The sequence below is a fragment of the Phycodurus eques genome, chromosome 13 (genome assembly GCF_024500275.1).
Source record: "Phycodurus eques isolate BA_2022a chromosome 13, UOR_Pequ_1.1, whole genome shotgun sequence".
Lineage (NCBI taxonomy): Eukaryota > Metazoa > Chordata > Actinopteri > Syngnathiformes > Syngnathidae > Phycodurus > Phycodurus eques.
In genome coordinates this window covers 24,606,209-24,623,524 of record NC_084537.1, presented here as the reverse complement: position 1 = coordinate 24,623,524, position 17,316 = coordinate 24,606,209, and the positions used below count along the sequence as shown (strand labels likewise).

General features: G+C 44.3%; 2 protein-coding genes across 6 annotated transcripts; both read right to left on the bottom strand.

Moving 5' to 3' along the window:
• Positions 1-974: 974 nt before the first annotated feature.
• On the bottom strand, positions 975-10,759 carry LOC133411356 (SERPINE1 mRNA-binding protein 1-like). Of its 4 annotated transcripts, none has more exons than XM_061693659.1 (9): positions 10,377-10,759; positions 9,012-9,198; positions 8,714-8,899; positions 8,138-8,209; positions 6,585-6,659; positions 6,128-6,305; positions 4,976-5,041; positions 4,625-4,817; positions 975-2,984 (listed from the first exon to the last, which is right to left on the bottom strand). In XM_061693659.1, the coding sequence occupies exons 1-9, from the start codon at positions 10,645-10,647 to the stop codon at positions 2,953-2,955; spliced, it is 1,260 nt and encodes a 419-aa protein (XP_061549643.1). In that variant the 5' UTR covers positions 10,648-10,759; the 3' UTR covers positions 975-2,952. The 4 variants fall into 4 exon arrangements, with proteins under 4 accessions (XP_061549643.1, XP_061549639.1, XP_061549640.1 ...); XM_061693655.1 differs by having other exon boundaries at positions 975-3,018; positions 4,632-4,817; XM_061693656.1 differs by having other exon boundaries at positions 975-2,987; positions 4,632-4,817.
• A 170-nt stretch (positions 10,760-10,929) lies between these two features.
• On the bottom strand, positions 10,930-16,511 carry LOC133411357 (3-keto-steroid reductase/17-beta-hydroxysteroid dehydrogenase 7-like). Of its 2 annotated transcripts, none has more exons than XM_061693661.1 (9): positions 16,376-16,511; positions 15,409-15,612; positions 15,230-15,322; positions 15,027-15,141; positions 13,926-14,120; positions 13,607-13,711; positions 13,452-13,508; positions 13,269-13,367; positions 10,930-12,898 (listed from the first exon to the last, which is right to left on the bottom strand). In XM_061693661.1, the coding sequence occupies exons 1-9, from the start codon at positions 16,408-16,410 to the stop codon at positions 12,812-12,814; spliced, it is 990 nt and encodes a 329-aa protein (XP_061549645.1). In that variant the 5' UTR covers positions 16,411-16,511; the 3' UTR covers positions 10,930-12,811. The 2 variants fall into 2 exon arrangements, with proteins under 2 accessions (XP_061549645.1, XP_061549644.1); XM_061693660.1 differs by having other exon boundaries at positions 12,806-12,898; positions 13,452-13,528; positions 16,376-16,507.
• Between the last annotated feature and the right edge of the window lie 805 nt (positions 16,512-17,316).

Genomic DNA, 17,316 nt, shown 5'->3' with positions numbered 1-17,316 from the left:
CAGTCCGCTCGCTCGTGCGCATGCGCAGCAGATAGGGCCACGAACGGGTCTTTTTTTTTTTCTCTCCCCCCTTCAACTTTATTAGTCAAAATCTTCAATCACAGCATCACAAAACCGTACATCAAATTAGAACCGTACAGTCGAAAATTATCATGACAATTGCGAGTCCCCCCCCCCCCACACAACTTTATTAGTCAAGATCTAGCATTACAATTCAATAAATATCAAAGTTAAAAAAAACTGAGCATACACAAATCATGTACAAAACAGTACATATAACAATGAAATGAAACCGTCAGAAGTCTAATAAAAAAACAAACAAACAAACAAAACCTATCATTGTAGAGTACAAGGCGTGTTTGGATTCGACCCATTGGGATGTTGTTTTAAAGTGACTTGATATATATTGTGTCTTTGATTTCCAACTGTTGTTCAGTGCACTTCATTAAATCCTCAAAGTGAAGGAAGTTCCCTCTTGCATCCATCAGGTGCAAAATCGACCAAACCAAAAATGATGAATGAATGAATGAAAGAGGATATGACGAGAAGGAAATGTCTACTTTGAGACAAACTTGATCAACAATATGGCCCAGCAGCATAAATGCTTATTGCAGAAGTACACCTTTATCTAATTGCTCACACATCTGTTCCTCTTATTCGTATTTATAGTTTTATCATTTGTTGGGTCTTGCTGTTCGCTTCACAGTGCGGATGGACGATGACCAAGGAGCTTTTCGAGGCAAAGAAGTAGAAGATTATGCAATGGCCATGTCAATCACCTGAATCTCACCGAGCATGCATTTAACTTGCTCAAGACCAAAAACAAAAAAAAAAAAAAAAGAAGAAGAATTAACTGTTACTAGTGAGAAAACAACAACAACAGCAGCAGCAGCAGCAACAACCTACTTTGAGACATTGAGTGGAAAGAAAACACAGCGAAAGAAATGTTTACGTTGACCTGACACAAACGGATCTTTTGGAGGTTTGGCATCACCCTTTATTTTCAAATACATCTTCAGCTTTTACAATAATAGCCAATTCTATAGTGTACGCCTTTTTCCAAACAGATTGACGCTTACGAGCCAGGTACAGAATTCCGAAACGGTAGCCAGGACTTGAATGAATACATTAAATTGCATCAACAAATATACAGCAGCTCCAAAAACTAAAGCTACAGTAATTCACCGCAAGCTATAAAAACCTGCATTTGTCATTTTCACGACCACATTTAACGATGTTCTGTGGTCTTCTACTTCAGTTTATAATAAAGGAGTTAAGTTACAAAATGTAAAAGCAGTGTAACATTTAAGCCGTAATTACCGTGTTGTATTCCATTCAAATAGCAACAGTATTGCCCTAAAATTTAATACATTAATATTATCATCATGTTTTTGGGATAATGAAGAGTCCACTTTCCATTTGGAGAGTATATTTTACACCTCTCCGGAAATTGCTTAGAACAGGGACGTTTGCACGTTTGACCGTCATGTGGCTCAAACGGTCATACGAGGAGAAACATACAAAACCAAACCAAAACTGTCGAGCCACCTGTAGCAGTGCACCAGCAGCAAGGCGTCGCAGAGCACCGTATTCAAAAGTACGGCGCTGCGCTCCGAACTTCGCTACACTTCAGGCCCTCCCGACGACCCGCTTCATTCTAAAGAGACGCTCGCCGGCGATGCTGACACAGGTGTCTCCACGCGACAATAGTTTACGTTACATTCTGTAGATCATGATTGTTCCATAATGACAGCAGACATTATGCACGAGCGCTGCTGCACTCATGCTTAATAATAATAATAATAATAATAATAAACACAGCAAAACATGGTCTACAGAAAGGGGCGGGAGTCTTCAGAGCGCCAGTGCGTCTAAAGACCCAAGTGCTTTTTGAGATGCGGTGGACGTTACACGTTCCCAAGATTTTGAGCGTCAGCTTGCCCGTCTCGTTAACGACTTCGGGCAAAAACCCGCTGACCGTTCTGACCACTTGAAGCGGAGAAATACTTTCTAAGTAACCGGCGGGCACAGTTGCACATTCAGTCACACCCACGCACGCTCAACAGAAGAAATAAAAATGAAAGCGTTTGCTTCGTGGTCCTGAATTTCCAAGTAGTACAGTCCGTATGAGCTAAGAGGACCAGCCTAAAGATACACACCCTGCAAACAGGCGGCACATCTGGATCGGGGGATACCAAGCATTACGAACCACTGGTCCACCAAAAAAGGCAAACTATCCAAAAAAGGAAAAGAGGCATTTACTTTCACTGCACAACAAGCAGAAAAAATACCCAGCTTATTATTATTTTTTTTTTTAGTAGGATGTCACTGTTGCCTGGTTAGCCATCTGCATTTCGTGCCTCTCAAAATGAGATGGCCGGTCAGGATAATTACACTTTTAATTAAAATGCATGAAAAGTCATACTTCAGATATCTAATACACGTTTCATATGTAGTGCAGTGCTACCACATCAGTGTGTATTGTTACACAGGGAGGGAAGAAAAGCACTCCAGTCCAAAGTCTTCTAGGACCCCATAATACTGGGCTGAAAGCTCCACGGAGATGTGAAACCTACAAATGGCAGAAAACGCATAATTTCACGCAGCACGAACAAAAAATGAAGTATGCCTTATCTCGGGGGAGGGAGAGGGGGCGGGGGAAGAGGAGGAATGAAAACATCCCTGCTTTCAGGTTTAAAATACAAAACGTCAGTGTAACGAGGTCCTTTCCCACTTTTTTGTTGTCTTGTTCTGCTTTAAAATTCCTCTGGTGGGGCGAGTGGGGGAAGACTCTTTTTTTGTCGTGAATTTTTGCTGTTGTTGGATTTCTTACATATTTGAGAATGTGGTAAGCATGCAAGCCTCGCAGAAGGGGGCGGGGGGCCGAAGGGCCGAGGGAATGGCCGGAGGCGGCGGAGGAGCCTTCAGGCTAGCGCGGGGAAGGCCTCGGGGTCATCCACGTTGGGGACCAACACGCCACTTGCCTGCTGGGTGAACAAGAAATGAGGTTGGGATCCACTATTCCAAAACAAACAAACAAACAAACAAGTTTAACGGTGGCATGCAGAACAAAAGGCTAACACTCAAACTGTTTTGGGTCAACTCAAGGAAATGATCATTATATACTGGTAGATACGACATACAAAAAGTAAAGAATCACCCAAAAGAGCGCGTGTTAAACAACATTCTGAAATGATTCCACGTCTGCAGTTGAAGAGGAAAAAGAATTTGATTGTGTAAGTCGTCCCTCGATGTATCTTTTTGCGGGTTCACTGCATCGCACATATTTAAATTGCGCGTATATGGCGGGACATTCGCTACATCGCGGGATTTTGCGGCGATTGCTTACACGCTGTTGATGCAGACTCGTTTAGCGCGAAGCACGAGCCAGGAAGAAAGTGGAAAGAGACAGACTCCAAAGTTTGCGATCGTTTCGCACTTAATAAAAGAAGCTAACGTGCCTATTGTAAAATGAAACTGGCTCAAGTTAGACAAGTATAAACATTGTTAGCTAATTAGTTAGAATGAATTTGAAAACATAACAGTTGGTTGGCACAGAGGGAGGATGGAAATAGCCGCTGGTACGCTTTCAATGGCTTTATCGAACAAACGGTAACGAAATACAGCAAACACGAGCAACTCTTGGCCGATCTGCCGACGACTCCCTCACTCTTCGCAAACAGTGGCTAACGCTAAAACCAGCCAAAGGGACTCAATGCTCAATGCTGTGACGTTAACGTGCGAGCAAAGTGGCTAAAAAGCAAAGTGTGGTGTCATTGTCGCCTATATTCGCCTTGTGGCTCTTTTTTGTGTAGCCTTGTTTTGCAGAGGGCTGCCACAGGAGGTAAGAGCTAAGTGATCTATTCCCGCCTACAAACGCGAGTTTTGTGAGCCGTTTGCCGGATTGACGGCACCGCTCACCTCTGAAAGGCAGTTTTGGAAGATGACGTAAACACAGGCGTTCGCTTTTATGAACTTTTTGTACGATCGGTGACGTCATGTAACCGCGGGCTTTGACGTGCACGGCTGACTGTCAACACCTGCCATCATGGCAGCGTGTTCGTACCATTTTATCACGCTTGGTTGCTTGGGGAAAAAAAAAATGAAACGTTTTAGACGTGGCATAGTTGTTTGATTTAGTGACATCAAAGGCTTTTTGAACGGTCGGGCTCAGCTGACCACGACTTTGATGCGCACGGCCTGCGGACTCTGATATGACACCTCGTCGGTCGCAGTCTGTCTCTGATTGGTTGTTTTTTCCCTGGGCGCGGTGGTTTGAAAAGAAATTCTATTAGAAGCACAAGATGGGGCCAGAGAAGGCAAGGCAGATTTTTTTCTCTTTCTTTCCACAGATCACTTTACTACTGTCCTAGTGTCATGTCAGACTGGCAGTTTTAGCAAATATTAAACCAGTTATTTTATGGAAAATTGTAAACTGTCCCTATAAGTAAAGATACGATGCAGTAAAAGCATTTTTTGATGAGCCCCACTATCGGCACGCACTGACATGAACTGGGGCGTGCTCACTGAGCCTCTGTGTGAGCTCCGCAGCAGCTTTTCCACACCAGTGCCTTTTTAGGCTTAGGCGTTTATTATCATTGCGCTATTGTGAGCACATTTTCACCTTTTACCTTTTCAGAGCGGCCCCCGCCCCGTGCCGGCCTGCTGCCTCCCCCGCCGCGGCCTCCCCTGCCCCCGCGAGGGCCCCCGCGCCCTCGACCGGGGCGGCCCAGGTCTCCAAAGTTGATCTCCAGCTGGGATGTGATGTCGTTGGCCGGCTTGCGAAAGTGATGCTCGGCAGATTCGTCAGCAGTGCCCTGCGCACAAGTATTCCCAGTTCAGATGTTTTTTTTTTAAAGATCTCTTTCCAATAGTACTGGATGACCTCATGTTTCCTTTTCATTTCATTTTATCACCTTAACATAGCCACAGTGTCTATGAATAAATACTACGACCAATGTGAGGTTGCAGGCACCTTTTGGTACAGAGGTTGTGCGTCTACTTCCGTTTCCGAGGCATCAATCAAAGCTCCGACAGGCCTCTGAAAATTAAAGACAGGAAATGACGATGCAGAGGTTTCCAACACATTGAGGTTACATAAGAAGCATGCCTGTGAATATCCTCATTCATCCAGATCATTGAATCGATCGCCGCTCGGCTTTGTTTCATGAACTGATGAAGCCCGATCGGACGAGAGGCGAAAAAATCTTCTAAGACGACCAGAACGGTCCAGTTGCGATCGATTCAATTCCCTGAGAAAGTTACACAAGGATAAATGAGTCCTTTACACATTCATGTAATAATGAAACAAAATAGGAAACGCTGACTACTTCATATCACAAAGACTGTGCGGCCTATTGAAGACTTTCAAAACATTGGTCTCACCAGCACACAGTGCAATTGCACCAGTCTTATGGTGGTAGTGTAGTAAAAAAAAAAAGTGAGGACCATACGTTTCCAGGACAAAAGCAATGATTGAGATTAATTACAAGACACCAGAAAGTTCTACATTCTGTTCAGTTCAGGTGAATTTGCTTGTGTTTTACATGTGGCGAACTGCATTCAAATTCACCGACTATTAATAATGGCATTTGCAATTGTATTTGTCTATCTTTGGTTTTTATCACTTTGGCAGTTTGTAAACTTCAATCAACTTTTAATTGAATAACCAAATATGCATTCAGCTTCCAGGTCACACCAAATGTTTTGTATCACACTTTTCCTCATTCGGGTAGCTAGCGAGCGAGCTGGAGTCTATCCCAGTTTACTTTGCACAAGAGGCGGGGTACACCCTGCGCTGCTCAACAGCCAATCGCTGGGCACATACAGACACACATTGACACTCACATTCACACCTATGGACAATTTCAAAGAGTCTTCACTGAACCTAACGTGCGTTTTAGGATTTGGGGAGAAATGCCACAAAGGCCGTACACCACACAACTATGAGATCGACATACAGTACTAACCGCCAGACCGCCGGGCTGCCACATTAGAGCACGTCACAAGGAACTGGGACAAATTAGGATAAGGTGTGTCTACATAGGAGGCAAGTTGAAGGTTCATGTGCAAACGAGCTCAACAGTGAGCAGGTGTCGCACCTGCAGCATTGTGGGCCCATACTCACATCTTCACTCTTGGACTTGTGCAGCACGTATCCTTTCTTCCACTGGCTGTCCGCGCCCTCGTTGGGCTTGCGGATGTTGAACTCCACCTTGGTGCGCTCCTTGTCCTGCATGGCCTTCCACTCGTCCAGCGTCATCTCTCGGGGGCCTTCGGGTTTCACTTCTTCCACCTCGTTCTCCCTGCAGAGCCAGGTTAAGACTTCAAAGCTGAAATTCCTATTAGTTCTCAACATGCTACCGAAAAGATCAACGACCATGTTCTTATCTTATTTGTGAATGTCGGGACAAACGTGCAAATACAGAAATCCATTTGATTAGGTATAAAAATTGAGAAGAGATGCCCGGCAGGTGTGGACACAACCGAGGTGTCAAACCTCGTCAAGGTGATTTGGAAGCACTCCCAACAAGTGCAAATGTCATCAACATCACGCTCTGACCTGACAGGAAGTAAACACTCACTTGTTCTCAGAGCCCGCAGGTGCCGGTTCGTCTCCCTCCGGGGTCGGCTCAGCAGCAGGTAGCGGTTCAGCCTCACTGAAAGACACAAAAGCATCCAGCAGCGTTTCCAAACTTTACTCAGCCATGGCACTTATTTTACATTCGAAAAAAAAAACTCACAACCCCCCCAAAACGGCACAAAAAGTATATACAATATTGGCACACAAAAACGTTCGCCGTGTGATGTTATGCCACTTAGGCGACATTCATACTGCAGGTCAATTACAATTTTTTTGCCCAATGCGACATGTATCGGATCTTTTTCATGTCAATGTGAACAGTACAGTTAAGATTTTTTCATACCCGACCCAGGCCTCTTTCAGATGTGGATATAACTTGGATATGTATCCGACGCGAGTACAATACGGACGCTCACGGGGTCCGCATCCGACCGACATGTCACAATTGTTCGACAAAACAGTTTAATTGCAATAAAGTAATTTAATTACAGTAAGTTCGCACCCATTATTTCTGTCATGTTGTAATGTTGGTTTGACCTGGCTGATTAGAATACATGACCTGAGCAGAGCAGTGATTTCCAAGCTTTATGGAGCCAAGGAACATATTTTACAATTGAAAAATCTCACGGCACATCAACAAACAAAAATGTCACAAAAAGTGGATACATTAATTAGTGTATGTAGTCATAGAAGACCATTCATTTGTTCTGTCTGTCACTATGCCTCACTGCCACAAATAGATGAACACATTTATTGTAAATGATTTTTCGAGCAATTAAGTAAAATCTGATAATTTCCCACGGCCCACCCGAAGAGCGCTCATGCCACACTAATGTGCCACTCCACACTGGCTGAGAATCACTGGACAAGAGATGACTTTTGAAGATACACAGTATACATGTAGTACAAGTACCGTATTTTTCGGACTATAAGTCGCAGTTTTGTTCCATAGTTTGGGCGGGGGTGCGACTTATACTCCGGAGCGACATTTATGTGAAATTATTAACACATTATTATATAATGTCACGTTATGTTCACACTGACAACCGCAAGAGGGCGCTCTAGGCCTGTGTATCTGTACCTGCTACTTCTGCACCTCTGACAATTGACTGGCGACGAGTCTGACGAACGCGACGTAGAAGAGGAAGCGGCGCATTGTCTACCTCCGGAGTTGTTTAGAAGTGACACCGAGGATGAATATTTCATTGGATTTAGTGATTTGGAGTGACACTACTAGTTTGGTAAACTTGTTAGCATGTTCTTTATGCTATAGTTATCTGAATAACTGTTACTATGTTACGTTACCATACCAGGCACGTTCTCAGTTCGTTGTTTATGCGTCATGTAACGTTAGCTGAACGTATTACGTTAGCATACCGTGAACTGATTCAGCCTGTTGTTCTCTATTGTATTTTTATTTTAAATTTACCGCAAGAAACAAATATAGAGATGCGTGCAGACCAAGTTTCTAAAGTTATCAAGAGGAATTTGTACATTTTTGAAATCTGACCTTTAAGGAGTGTGTGTGTGTGTAACAAAGTGAATTTTGCTCACCTGGCTTCCTCCTTCACATTTCCCCAGTTGTGTGAGCCACTGCCACTACGCTTCTCCTCGCTTTTCTGATTCCTGAGGTAAGTCAAATAACAGCTTACGTACGCAGCGTACATTCATATGATGGGAATCTTATGAGGGTCCTTGGTTTACAACGGAGTTCCACCGCTACGGCTGCGATGGAACTGGAATTTGTATGCAATTCGGAATGAGCCGTAGATTATCACCAATGCAATAGGAAAATCGGAATTACCCGGGTTTTTCCCTCGAATAATTGTGAGGGAATTAATCCTAATCCTTACAATTTTTTGAATGAATACAAATAAAACAAATTTGGGTTAGGGTTTGTTTTGTCAGCTATTATTCTACTGCTTTTTCCTGATGTTTTAATTTTTGCCGTGGTATCGATTCAGTATCGAGGAACTTCATATCAAAGGCAAAATGTTTGGATTGTGACAACGCTACACGTGACTATGTTTTCTTATACGTGTTGGTACCCCCAAAATGTCGTGTGACGGGACTGTTGTAAAGTGAGGAACCCCATGCATTTATCTAGTATCTTAATACATAAAGACTCACGATTTGTCAGTGCTGCTGTGTCTGTCAAAGTCTCGTTTGCCACGGGAGTCGAAGCCATCTCCTCTGCCCGTGCCCCGCCCTCGCCCGCCACGGCCACCCCGGCCGCCGCCGCGCCCTCTCGGGGGCCGGTCTCCGGAAGGCCGTTCTCCGGAAGGCCGTTCTCCGGAAGGCCGTTCTCTGGAAGGCCTGAATACGAGGAACAACCAGAGAAGCTCAAACGTGCTCTTGCGATCGTAGACCGGAGGGATGAGTCGGTTCCAGATATAATCATCATGTGAAGCTCCATCCCTGTACTCACTTGTCTGCGGAGAAGTCGCCGCCGCCTCCCTCAGGCTTGTCCTCGGTGGGTTTCTCAAAGCGTCGCTCACGAGGAGGTCTGCGGTCCGGCCTCTTGTCTCCGGGTCGCCCCTCGGCTTGGCTCCCCTGATGTTGGGAGCCTTGGTGACCTTGCTGATGCTCTGGCCTTCGACCCACTCGCCGGATTCCTGTCCATCGCGCAAACAGGTGCAGTCAGATTTGCTTGACACCCTTTATTCTAGAAACACTTTTTCAGACGTTGAGATGCCTCCCAGGTGTCTTAAAAACGTGCTTTCGTCAGAATACCCCAAGGATTAAGAATTGCAGCTCACTTTAAAACAATTTCTTGTTGAAATCTGACCGTTTTAGGGGCTTGTTTCATGCTAATGTTCCAGCCCTCAAGCTGCCCCTATCCTGCGCAATGGTGGGGGGAAAAAAAAAACAAAACAAAACCTAGGAATCGTCTCCCGCAAAGCCTCACAATAAAAAAAGAAGACAGAAAAAAGATTAAATTATTGTCTGTTTTCATTCTCCTGCCTGTGCTTTATCATGATTTTCATTTTCTATCCCAATAATGTCCACGCCAGTCCAAATTGCAGGCTTTGCACATTTCCTGTTCAAATATACGAGCGAGTGCGGCAGCAAGCAGCCGAGCCGACCCTCGGGTTACGCAATCCCTCACTACCCGATTGAGGAGGAGGCTTGTTTTCCTGTTTCTCTCTCACTTCATGTCTCCTGTTTAATGTGTGTATACGGACCCATCTACAAATGGGGAGTGGCGCGCCAACAAAACATAATAAACCAATGGCTTCTCTCTAATGTAGCGATGGGCCAATTAAAAGCTCTGAAATGATTTTGCCATACAGGTATCACATGAATTTGACATCAAAGCACGCACGGAGCACGTATAGCTCTCTGTACCGCGTTTCGCATGTAGAGTTGTACAGGTGAGGCAAGCCGACCTTGGTGAACTATTAGCGGCTTGTAAGCACATACCTCGGGTCAAAAGTTTCCAACTTTTGCAACGCATGAACAGGCAGCACATATTTGGTCATGTCCAGTGTGATTGCCTTCTTGGCATGGGCAAAACAATGTGGAATTGATGTCTGCAACACTCGTCCAAAATTCATGCTCGTCGGTGGGCGCGCACATTCCAACGGGATGCGGTAGAGTGTCGCGAGCTGAGCGACAGCAAGGAGAGAAGGACTCCACCTCCGTGTGTCCTCTAACAACAAGCCAGCGGGCTCCGTGTTGACCTCGCGCCGAGTGACGCTGTCCAGCAGCAGCAGCAGTAGCTAGCTAGCTAGCGAGTTTGCTTGCAGGACAGTGGAGCATCACAGCAAAATCAACGCGTGCGTGTGTTTACCTTCTTTTTTGAGGGGCACCGCAGGCTGGGACTCCTCCTTCTTATCCACGAGCGGGTTCTTCCTGTCCTTCTGCGACTCCTTCTTGGGCTGCTTAGCGGCATGAGCAGCATGAGCGGCGCTCCTGGCGGACGCGGCGGCGGCGGCGGCCCCCTCCTTCTTCTTGTTTTCGGCAGCTTTCAGGATCTCGGACGGGTCGGACTCGTCGTCCGGTAACTGGTCGAACCGGTTGGTTACGACACAGCCGAAGCCTTCTTGCAGGTGGCCGGGCATGATGGCGCCCCTTCAGCTGGATTCACCTCCGATTGGACGGGGCTCGACGCGAACTATTCGCTGGATGCTGCCACAAGATGGCGGGGAGCGCGGCCCCTTCTCTTCCGGTGCGAGCAACATCCGGGACACGGCGAGGCGCGCGCCCGCCTGCCATGTTTTTGTTGACACGATGGAATGACCCACGCGCATGTCCTCGGAGGATAATCTGCTTTTTCATTTTCCACTCGGAGTGACATGCACGGAAAGCTCCCAGTCACGAGATTTCACACAAATTCATCGCGGTAACATGGACAATTTGTTTTTATTTTTGCAACCGAGCTTTCACGGACATGATCACAATTGCAATCGCAGGGGTTCACAAACTTTTGGGGTTCAGGGAGCCCCTCACAGCACAGGTGTCAAACTCAAGGCCCGGGGGACAGGCCTGGCCCACGCCGTGATTTCATGTGGCCCGCATAAGCAAATCAGGTGTCAAAAAACACTTGACTCCCACAATAACGACCACCATTAAATACAATAGCATAGTAGGCCCGATTCCTAAAAAGTATACATATTATTGTTGAACCACTGTATCATTATGCACAGTTTGAATAATAACACTGCGCTTAAATATAGGACAACAAAATATTGTACTCAAATAACGCGTCAATTAAAATGTATTGCACACTTAAATGCTAAGTACAACTGAATTGTTAACAAAAGCACTGCCAAGGATTAAAAGGTTGAAACCACTGTAACTCTTTGAACATTTAATTCAGTGATTCTATCACACACCACGAGAGGGAGCCATTGGACAGAATTTATAGAATCACTGTAATCACTCGGTAATGTAGTAACAGTACAACTAATCTTTACAGGATGTATTTTGTCCGGATACAAAGTTCTAACCTTACAAGAATAAAGTCAAAGTTTAATGAGGAAACAAAGTCATATTTTAACAAAATAATTAAAAAAAACACATCTTTTTTTTTTTTTAAATATTCATTCATTCATTCATTCATCTTCCATTCCGCTTATCCTCACGCGGGTCGCGGGCGTGCTGGAGCCTATCCCAGCTATCTTTGGGCGAGAGGCGGGGTACACCCTGAACTGGTCGCCAGCCAATCGCAGGGCACATACAAACAACCAACCATTCACACCTATGGGCAATTTAGAGTCTTCTATACCCCGCATGGTTGTGGGACGTGGGAGGAAACCGGAGTGCCCGGAGAAAACCCACGCAGGCATGGGGAGAACATGCAAACTCCACACAGGCGGGGCCGGGATTTGAACCTCGGTCCCCAGAACTGGAAGGCGGATGTGCTAACCAGTCTTTCACCATGCAGCCCTTTTTTTTTTTTTTTAAATACACATTTCATTCTGAAAGACACATTTATTCTCCCAAATTAGGATTAGATTTAAAAATGCCACCTTTTGTTCTTAAAAACTGACTATATTCCTGCACTAATAAGCCTTTAGTTTTGGAGGAACTCTCTGCACTTTTTAAAATGATATGACAATTATTGCAACCCTCAGATCCCCGGGCGCCCCTGACCCCAGTTTGAGGACCACTGGCGTCGAGTCTGAAAAAAAAAAAAAAAAAAAAAAAAAGTGTTCTACTTTGAAAATGCTGTAGCAGCTGCTCCGGAGATTAGGTGGGATTCTGGAGTTTATAAAAAGCAGCAACCATGTGGTCAGCAGGGACATGTTGAGTAAACACATCTGTCTTTCGTGTGTGGAATCTGCCACGTAGCTCATCCACTCCGCTTGACAAAAGTGGCACCGATTTAAAGAAGCCAAGGCTCATGTTTAAATCCACACCCTCTTTCATGCTTTTCAACGAGATCACTAACATACAGTATAAGCATTCCACACATTAGTCACCTCCTTGACCAGGTCCAAACAGATCATTTTATACATTTCCATTACTGGTATATACAGTAGTGTTAACCAAGGCACCGGTTGGGAGATGTTCCGGGCCAAGGTGGCTTTTTACTGGGTTTGCTTGAATTGGATGTTTGAATATCTGTTAATCAAGACAGCTACTGATTGAGGAAAAAGTATCATTGCAGACTTCTCGTTTAACACTAGGCACACATGAAACGAGAGCAGTGTTGATATTTTCGGTGAACCTTTCCATGACATAGAACACAAGTCATTGTCATGATGCTAATGTTGATTTAGGTCAGTCAGGGAGACTTCTCCTGATGTCTTTCTCCAGTTGAAGCAGTTTCTCATAAAACACCTCGCACATACTGTCGTCAATGTCCATCTGACAGAACACAAACACAGGCCGGGGATCGTTACATATACCGTACGTAAAGCATTCTTTGATTAATGCTGTGATAACGTTTGATATTTTAAATATAATTAGAATTATTAATGATTAAATTCTTGTTTTTTTTCCTTCTACAAAGTGAACAGCGGCACTAAGTATGGAGCAGGGCAGTTGCACGCCACTGCAAACCAACACACAATACTCAACACATATATAATGATATTCAAACCGACAAGGTCAACTAAAATGGAGCATTCGTAATAAAAATAATATTTGTAAAGTAACTTCTTTTGGCACAGCTCGCGTATTGCATCTTGCAAAGAAAGTGGCTAATTTGAGTAACTGAAGTCTGTGAGATACTTACTTGCCGCGGTTCTGTGTAGTTGGCTCCAAGTCCTGATGTTAAACTGTGATATTTTGCCCTCGGGTCCAGAGATTCCGGTTTTTGAAGGAACAACCAGTGCTGTGGAAGCCCATATTATTTTACGTTTAAATATCTTACATTTGATCAGTCCTTTTTCATGGGTTATTTGACTTAGCAACATACCAGTGACCCCGCTCCGTTGTATGGTGTAAGAGTAAATGTATTAGTGAAGATCCTGATCTGCTCAAGACAGAAAACACCTGCAAATGCTTGAGAAAAATGGGGGGGGGGAAAAAAAAAAAAAAGAACAACAACAGCAAGAATCACACGGCACTCACCAGCCACATGATTGGCATGATGAACGTCCAGAAAAAGGAGGGAAGTATACCATAAGTGAGATTGGTCATCACTAGCCCTGGACAAACCACAGTGGAGAAAAGCCCCTGGTGAACATGAAGACAATGTTTAGACACAGAAAACCTTCCCAGAAGCAAAGATGCTGTTTTGCAGCTAAGAGGAGACAGAATGCAACTGTTGTTCCACTTTCACTTGGTCCCAACACTTACAGTACAGTATATAAATATAATGGACTGTATTTCAAAATGCTTTGATGTGTTTTTGTAGCGATTTTCAAGTGTTGCATGTGCAAACACAAACCTGACTGCTCTTGTGTCTATTGAGGGCCACACTGAGCATGTCCGAGGCATACTTGGACGAGCTGTAGGGCTCCGTCCCATTTCTGTGCTGGATGTCCTCGATGCTGAAGGCAGTGCGGCGGGCGTTACTTGAAGAGGTCCACACGACACGTGACGTGTGACCCGCCTGACACAAAAGAGGCTCCAGCTCTCTGACCTAGCACAGAAACGTGAGTGTCAAACCTGTACACTGCACGGAAAACAAATGCAAATGTAAACGTGATGTACGTCTACCTTTATTGAGCTAATGCACATATTTGAAATTTGAAAAATCTCATGGCACAACACCCAACAAAAACATCACCCAAAAAGTCTAGTCTACAGTACATACTGTACTGAAATAATGATGATCTTAAGCTATTTTAAAAGAACAGTATGTAATATTTTCCACTAGGGGTCTCTAATCCTAACGTAATCCAAAATCTAGTTTCAGTTTAGTCAACTGAAGGTTGCCCAAAGTGCTTGAGAAAAATGGGAAGAGAAGTTATTAGTAGAGACAGTGACTTTGAAACAGACATTGTGTAGTCTCGACAAACAGCCACTCATTAGCAATAAACAATAACAATATCGACACAGACAATTGTAGACAACGGACTGACTACAGACCACGTTGACTACGGCAGATCCGACTCCAACCGTGGGTTGTTGTCCCGCTCAAGGTGCTTCGATACTCAACATTAACCTGCGATTTAATCTTATACTTCTCAAATCCGGTGACGAGGTTGAAAATGTACTCCCATGTCACAATATTTGGGACACCTCCACAAGCTAATGAAATCCAAAACATGCCCTTCTTATGAAAGCGTTACTGCAATATTAGCAACAGCCCCTCAATATGAAGCAGGATAGTAGTACACCACGGCAAACTATAAATAAAAATGACAAACATATTGTCAAATGAATACCTCTTGGACAGTGTCAAGCAAAACTGTGCATTATTATCGTTGTGAAAACATGATTTGTTTTCCAGGTCCTTGATTAGGTGCCATTAGATTGCACTGGTAGACATAATGAAGTTTACTATCAAATGATCTGATTGTTTGTTTGGGTGTGCACTATGTACCAGGACAAAATGACCAAACAGGTTTGTGGCGAAAACCTCCTGCAGACCGTCAGAGTTGAGGCAGTCCTGCTGTGTTAAAAGACCCTGTGCTGTCGCAAACATGTTGATGGCATTTCTGTTGGGGGGGGGGGGGCACACATTGCATCGGATCAGCAACATGACGGAATGGTTCAAATTAGAGAAGTAATAAACTGGACTTTTACCTTGAGAACAAACCCTTGAAAAAAGCTTTTATATCCACTTGTGGATTGGGCATTATTCCTGCATTTAGATACAAAAAGTCAATTCTTTTGTACCTGCAGGAAAAGAAAGAAAGAAAGAAAAATTGTGTCAAACGAGGGCCAATACGTTTCATGTCAGCATCGCTACGTGACGTATCAACCTGGCCTTGAGCTCTCGGGCAGCAGCGAGCGCTGACTGCACGGAACCCACATCGAGCTGCAGTAAGTCCACGCGGGCCTCGGGGTGAGAGGTCAAGAGGGCAGAGCGGGCGGTCTCGGCCCGCTGCGTGTTTCTGCAGGCGAGACACAAACGGAGCTGGACGTCCTCCGCGAGAAGCCTTTCGCACAAGGCTCGTCCGATTCCGCTGCAACAAGAAGACTCGTGGCAAAGACGGAAACAAAGAATGCCAGACACTGTTGTTGACATTGGCGGGCACCGCTTTCGGTACCCGGGCCTTCAGTGGGGACTTCTTGACTTATTTCATCCACCTTCTAATACCACCGCTATCATGTCACAATTGTAGAAACTATCAATACTATATAAAAACGCAATAGAGCAACACGCAGGTGTGCCACGTACATCATCTGGAGCAGTTCGGAATCCATGTTACTCGAACATGACACAACATTAAACATTTCAATACATCATACATCATATATTCATCATCAGCATACAGAGATGCTGATGATGACATGTGTAACGATGCGTTTGGCCAGTCAAACTCGGCTCTAACTCGTTTGGCCCCGACCAACCAATCAGAAGATGGAAAAATTGAGAAAGAACTTTCCTGACTGACTTGGGAAAGTCCCTTCTTGCGAGGTGAAGTTGAAGTCTGATTGCTTAAAGAAACCGTCTCATTGCTAATATGGTTTCAGTTCAGTCGGCCACCACTACTGATTCTGAAGGCCCTGGGCAAATGACATTGATCTCTTGTTTTGTTTTGTTTTACAACATATTATTGTATTGTGAAGCACTGTATACTTACAAAAAAAACCCAAAAACGTTTGGACGTTCTAGACGACTATGTTTATGTAGAAAAGCTTCCACCACCTCAATGTGTCTCAATGCTTTGCTAGCCAACCACTTTTCTAAAAACATCGGAAATAACGTGAACATGATGAACTGACCTGTTGGCGCCGGTTATAATGACAACTTTTTCCATGTCTGCCTCGGGTAAACTTCCGTGAGACTGACGCCGGTTGAGCAGCGAACGAGGTCGCTCGAGTGGGAGCTTGGGGACGGTTGGACGGCTCCCATGGTTCGATTCCGCTGCAAACACGTGAGCCAATCAGCGTGCACGAGCAAGGACGTCATGCGAAAGGATTGGCCAATCAGCGTCCAAGTACGGCGAGCGGCGAGAGCCAAAACAGAAGGTGCTGCCCAATATGCAAATGTCATACCTCTGTCTATCGCATAATAATAACTCCCTGGCAATTTGTATCCACAACTCTTCCTTTTCTTTCAAACCAGTGTAACTTTGTGAATGTAAAGTAAGCTTCCCAGGGGTGGCGATTTTTGTCTGACTTTGTAATTTCAACTCTTTAAATATAACAATATACTGTTTGCACCAAATGGGGCCTCCCGTTCTATCGTGGATCAATTGAAACATTTAAAAAATACATTATCATTTCCTTGTTATTTTATGGATTGCGACCATGAACAGGATAAGCGGTATAGAAAATGGATGGATAGATGGATGGATGAATAATACAATTGGTGGAAAATGGCTTTTATTCTAAGTTTTTTGGTGTTTTTGTACCAGAGTTTCTCCTTTATCAAATTTTGGATGAGGGCAATTTCAATGTACTTGTAGAGATTTAAATTCTTATTGCTCTCTAATGGTGCAAATAAATGCAATATCACTATAAAGTAGCATTTGGTGTCCTTGTCACAAAAACACTCAGTCATGATGAAAATATTGCAGACTAATGAAACTCTAAATTGTTATTATAAGTGACCAAATGTTTGCACACATACAAGTTCTTAAAGTCTCTTAAAATGTGTTTCCTCTGGAAGTCCGTGATTTTGGCATGTCCCACACACTCTATCTATCTATCTATCTATCTAT

Coding starts and splice junctions, on each gene's coding strand:
- LOC133411356 (XM_061693655.1), bottom strand. CDS start 10,647: ATGCCCGGCCACCTGCAAGAAGGCTTCGGCTGTGTCGTAACCAACCGG. Junction 8,210..8,713: donor CACAGCAGCACTGACAAATC/GTGAGTCTTTAT, acceptor GACTTACCTCAG/GAATCAGAAAAGCGAGGAGA. Junction 6,306..6,584: donor CCTGCGGGCTCTGAGAACAA/GTGAGTGTTTAC, acceptor CTGGCTCTGCAG/GGAGAACGAGGTGGAAGAAG.
- LOC133411357 (XM_061693661.1), bottom strand. CDS start 16,410: ATGGAAAAAGTTGTCATTATAACCGGCGCCAACAG. Junction 15,323..15,408: donor GCCCGAGAGCTCAAGGCCAG/GTTGATACGTCA, acceptor CTTTTCCTGCAG/GTACAAAAGAATTGACTTTT. Junction 15,142..15,229: donor TTCAAGGGTTTGTTCTCAAG/GTAAAAGTCCAG, acceptor CCCCCCCAACAG/AAATGCCATCAACATGTTTG.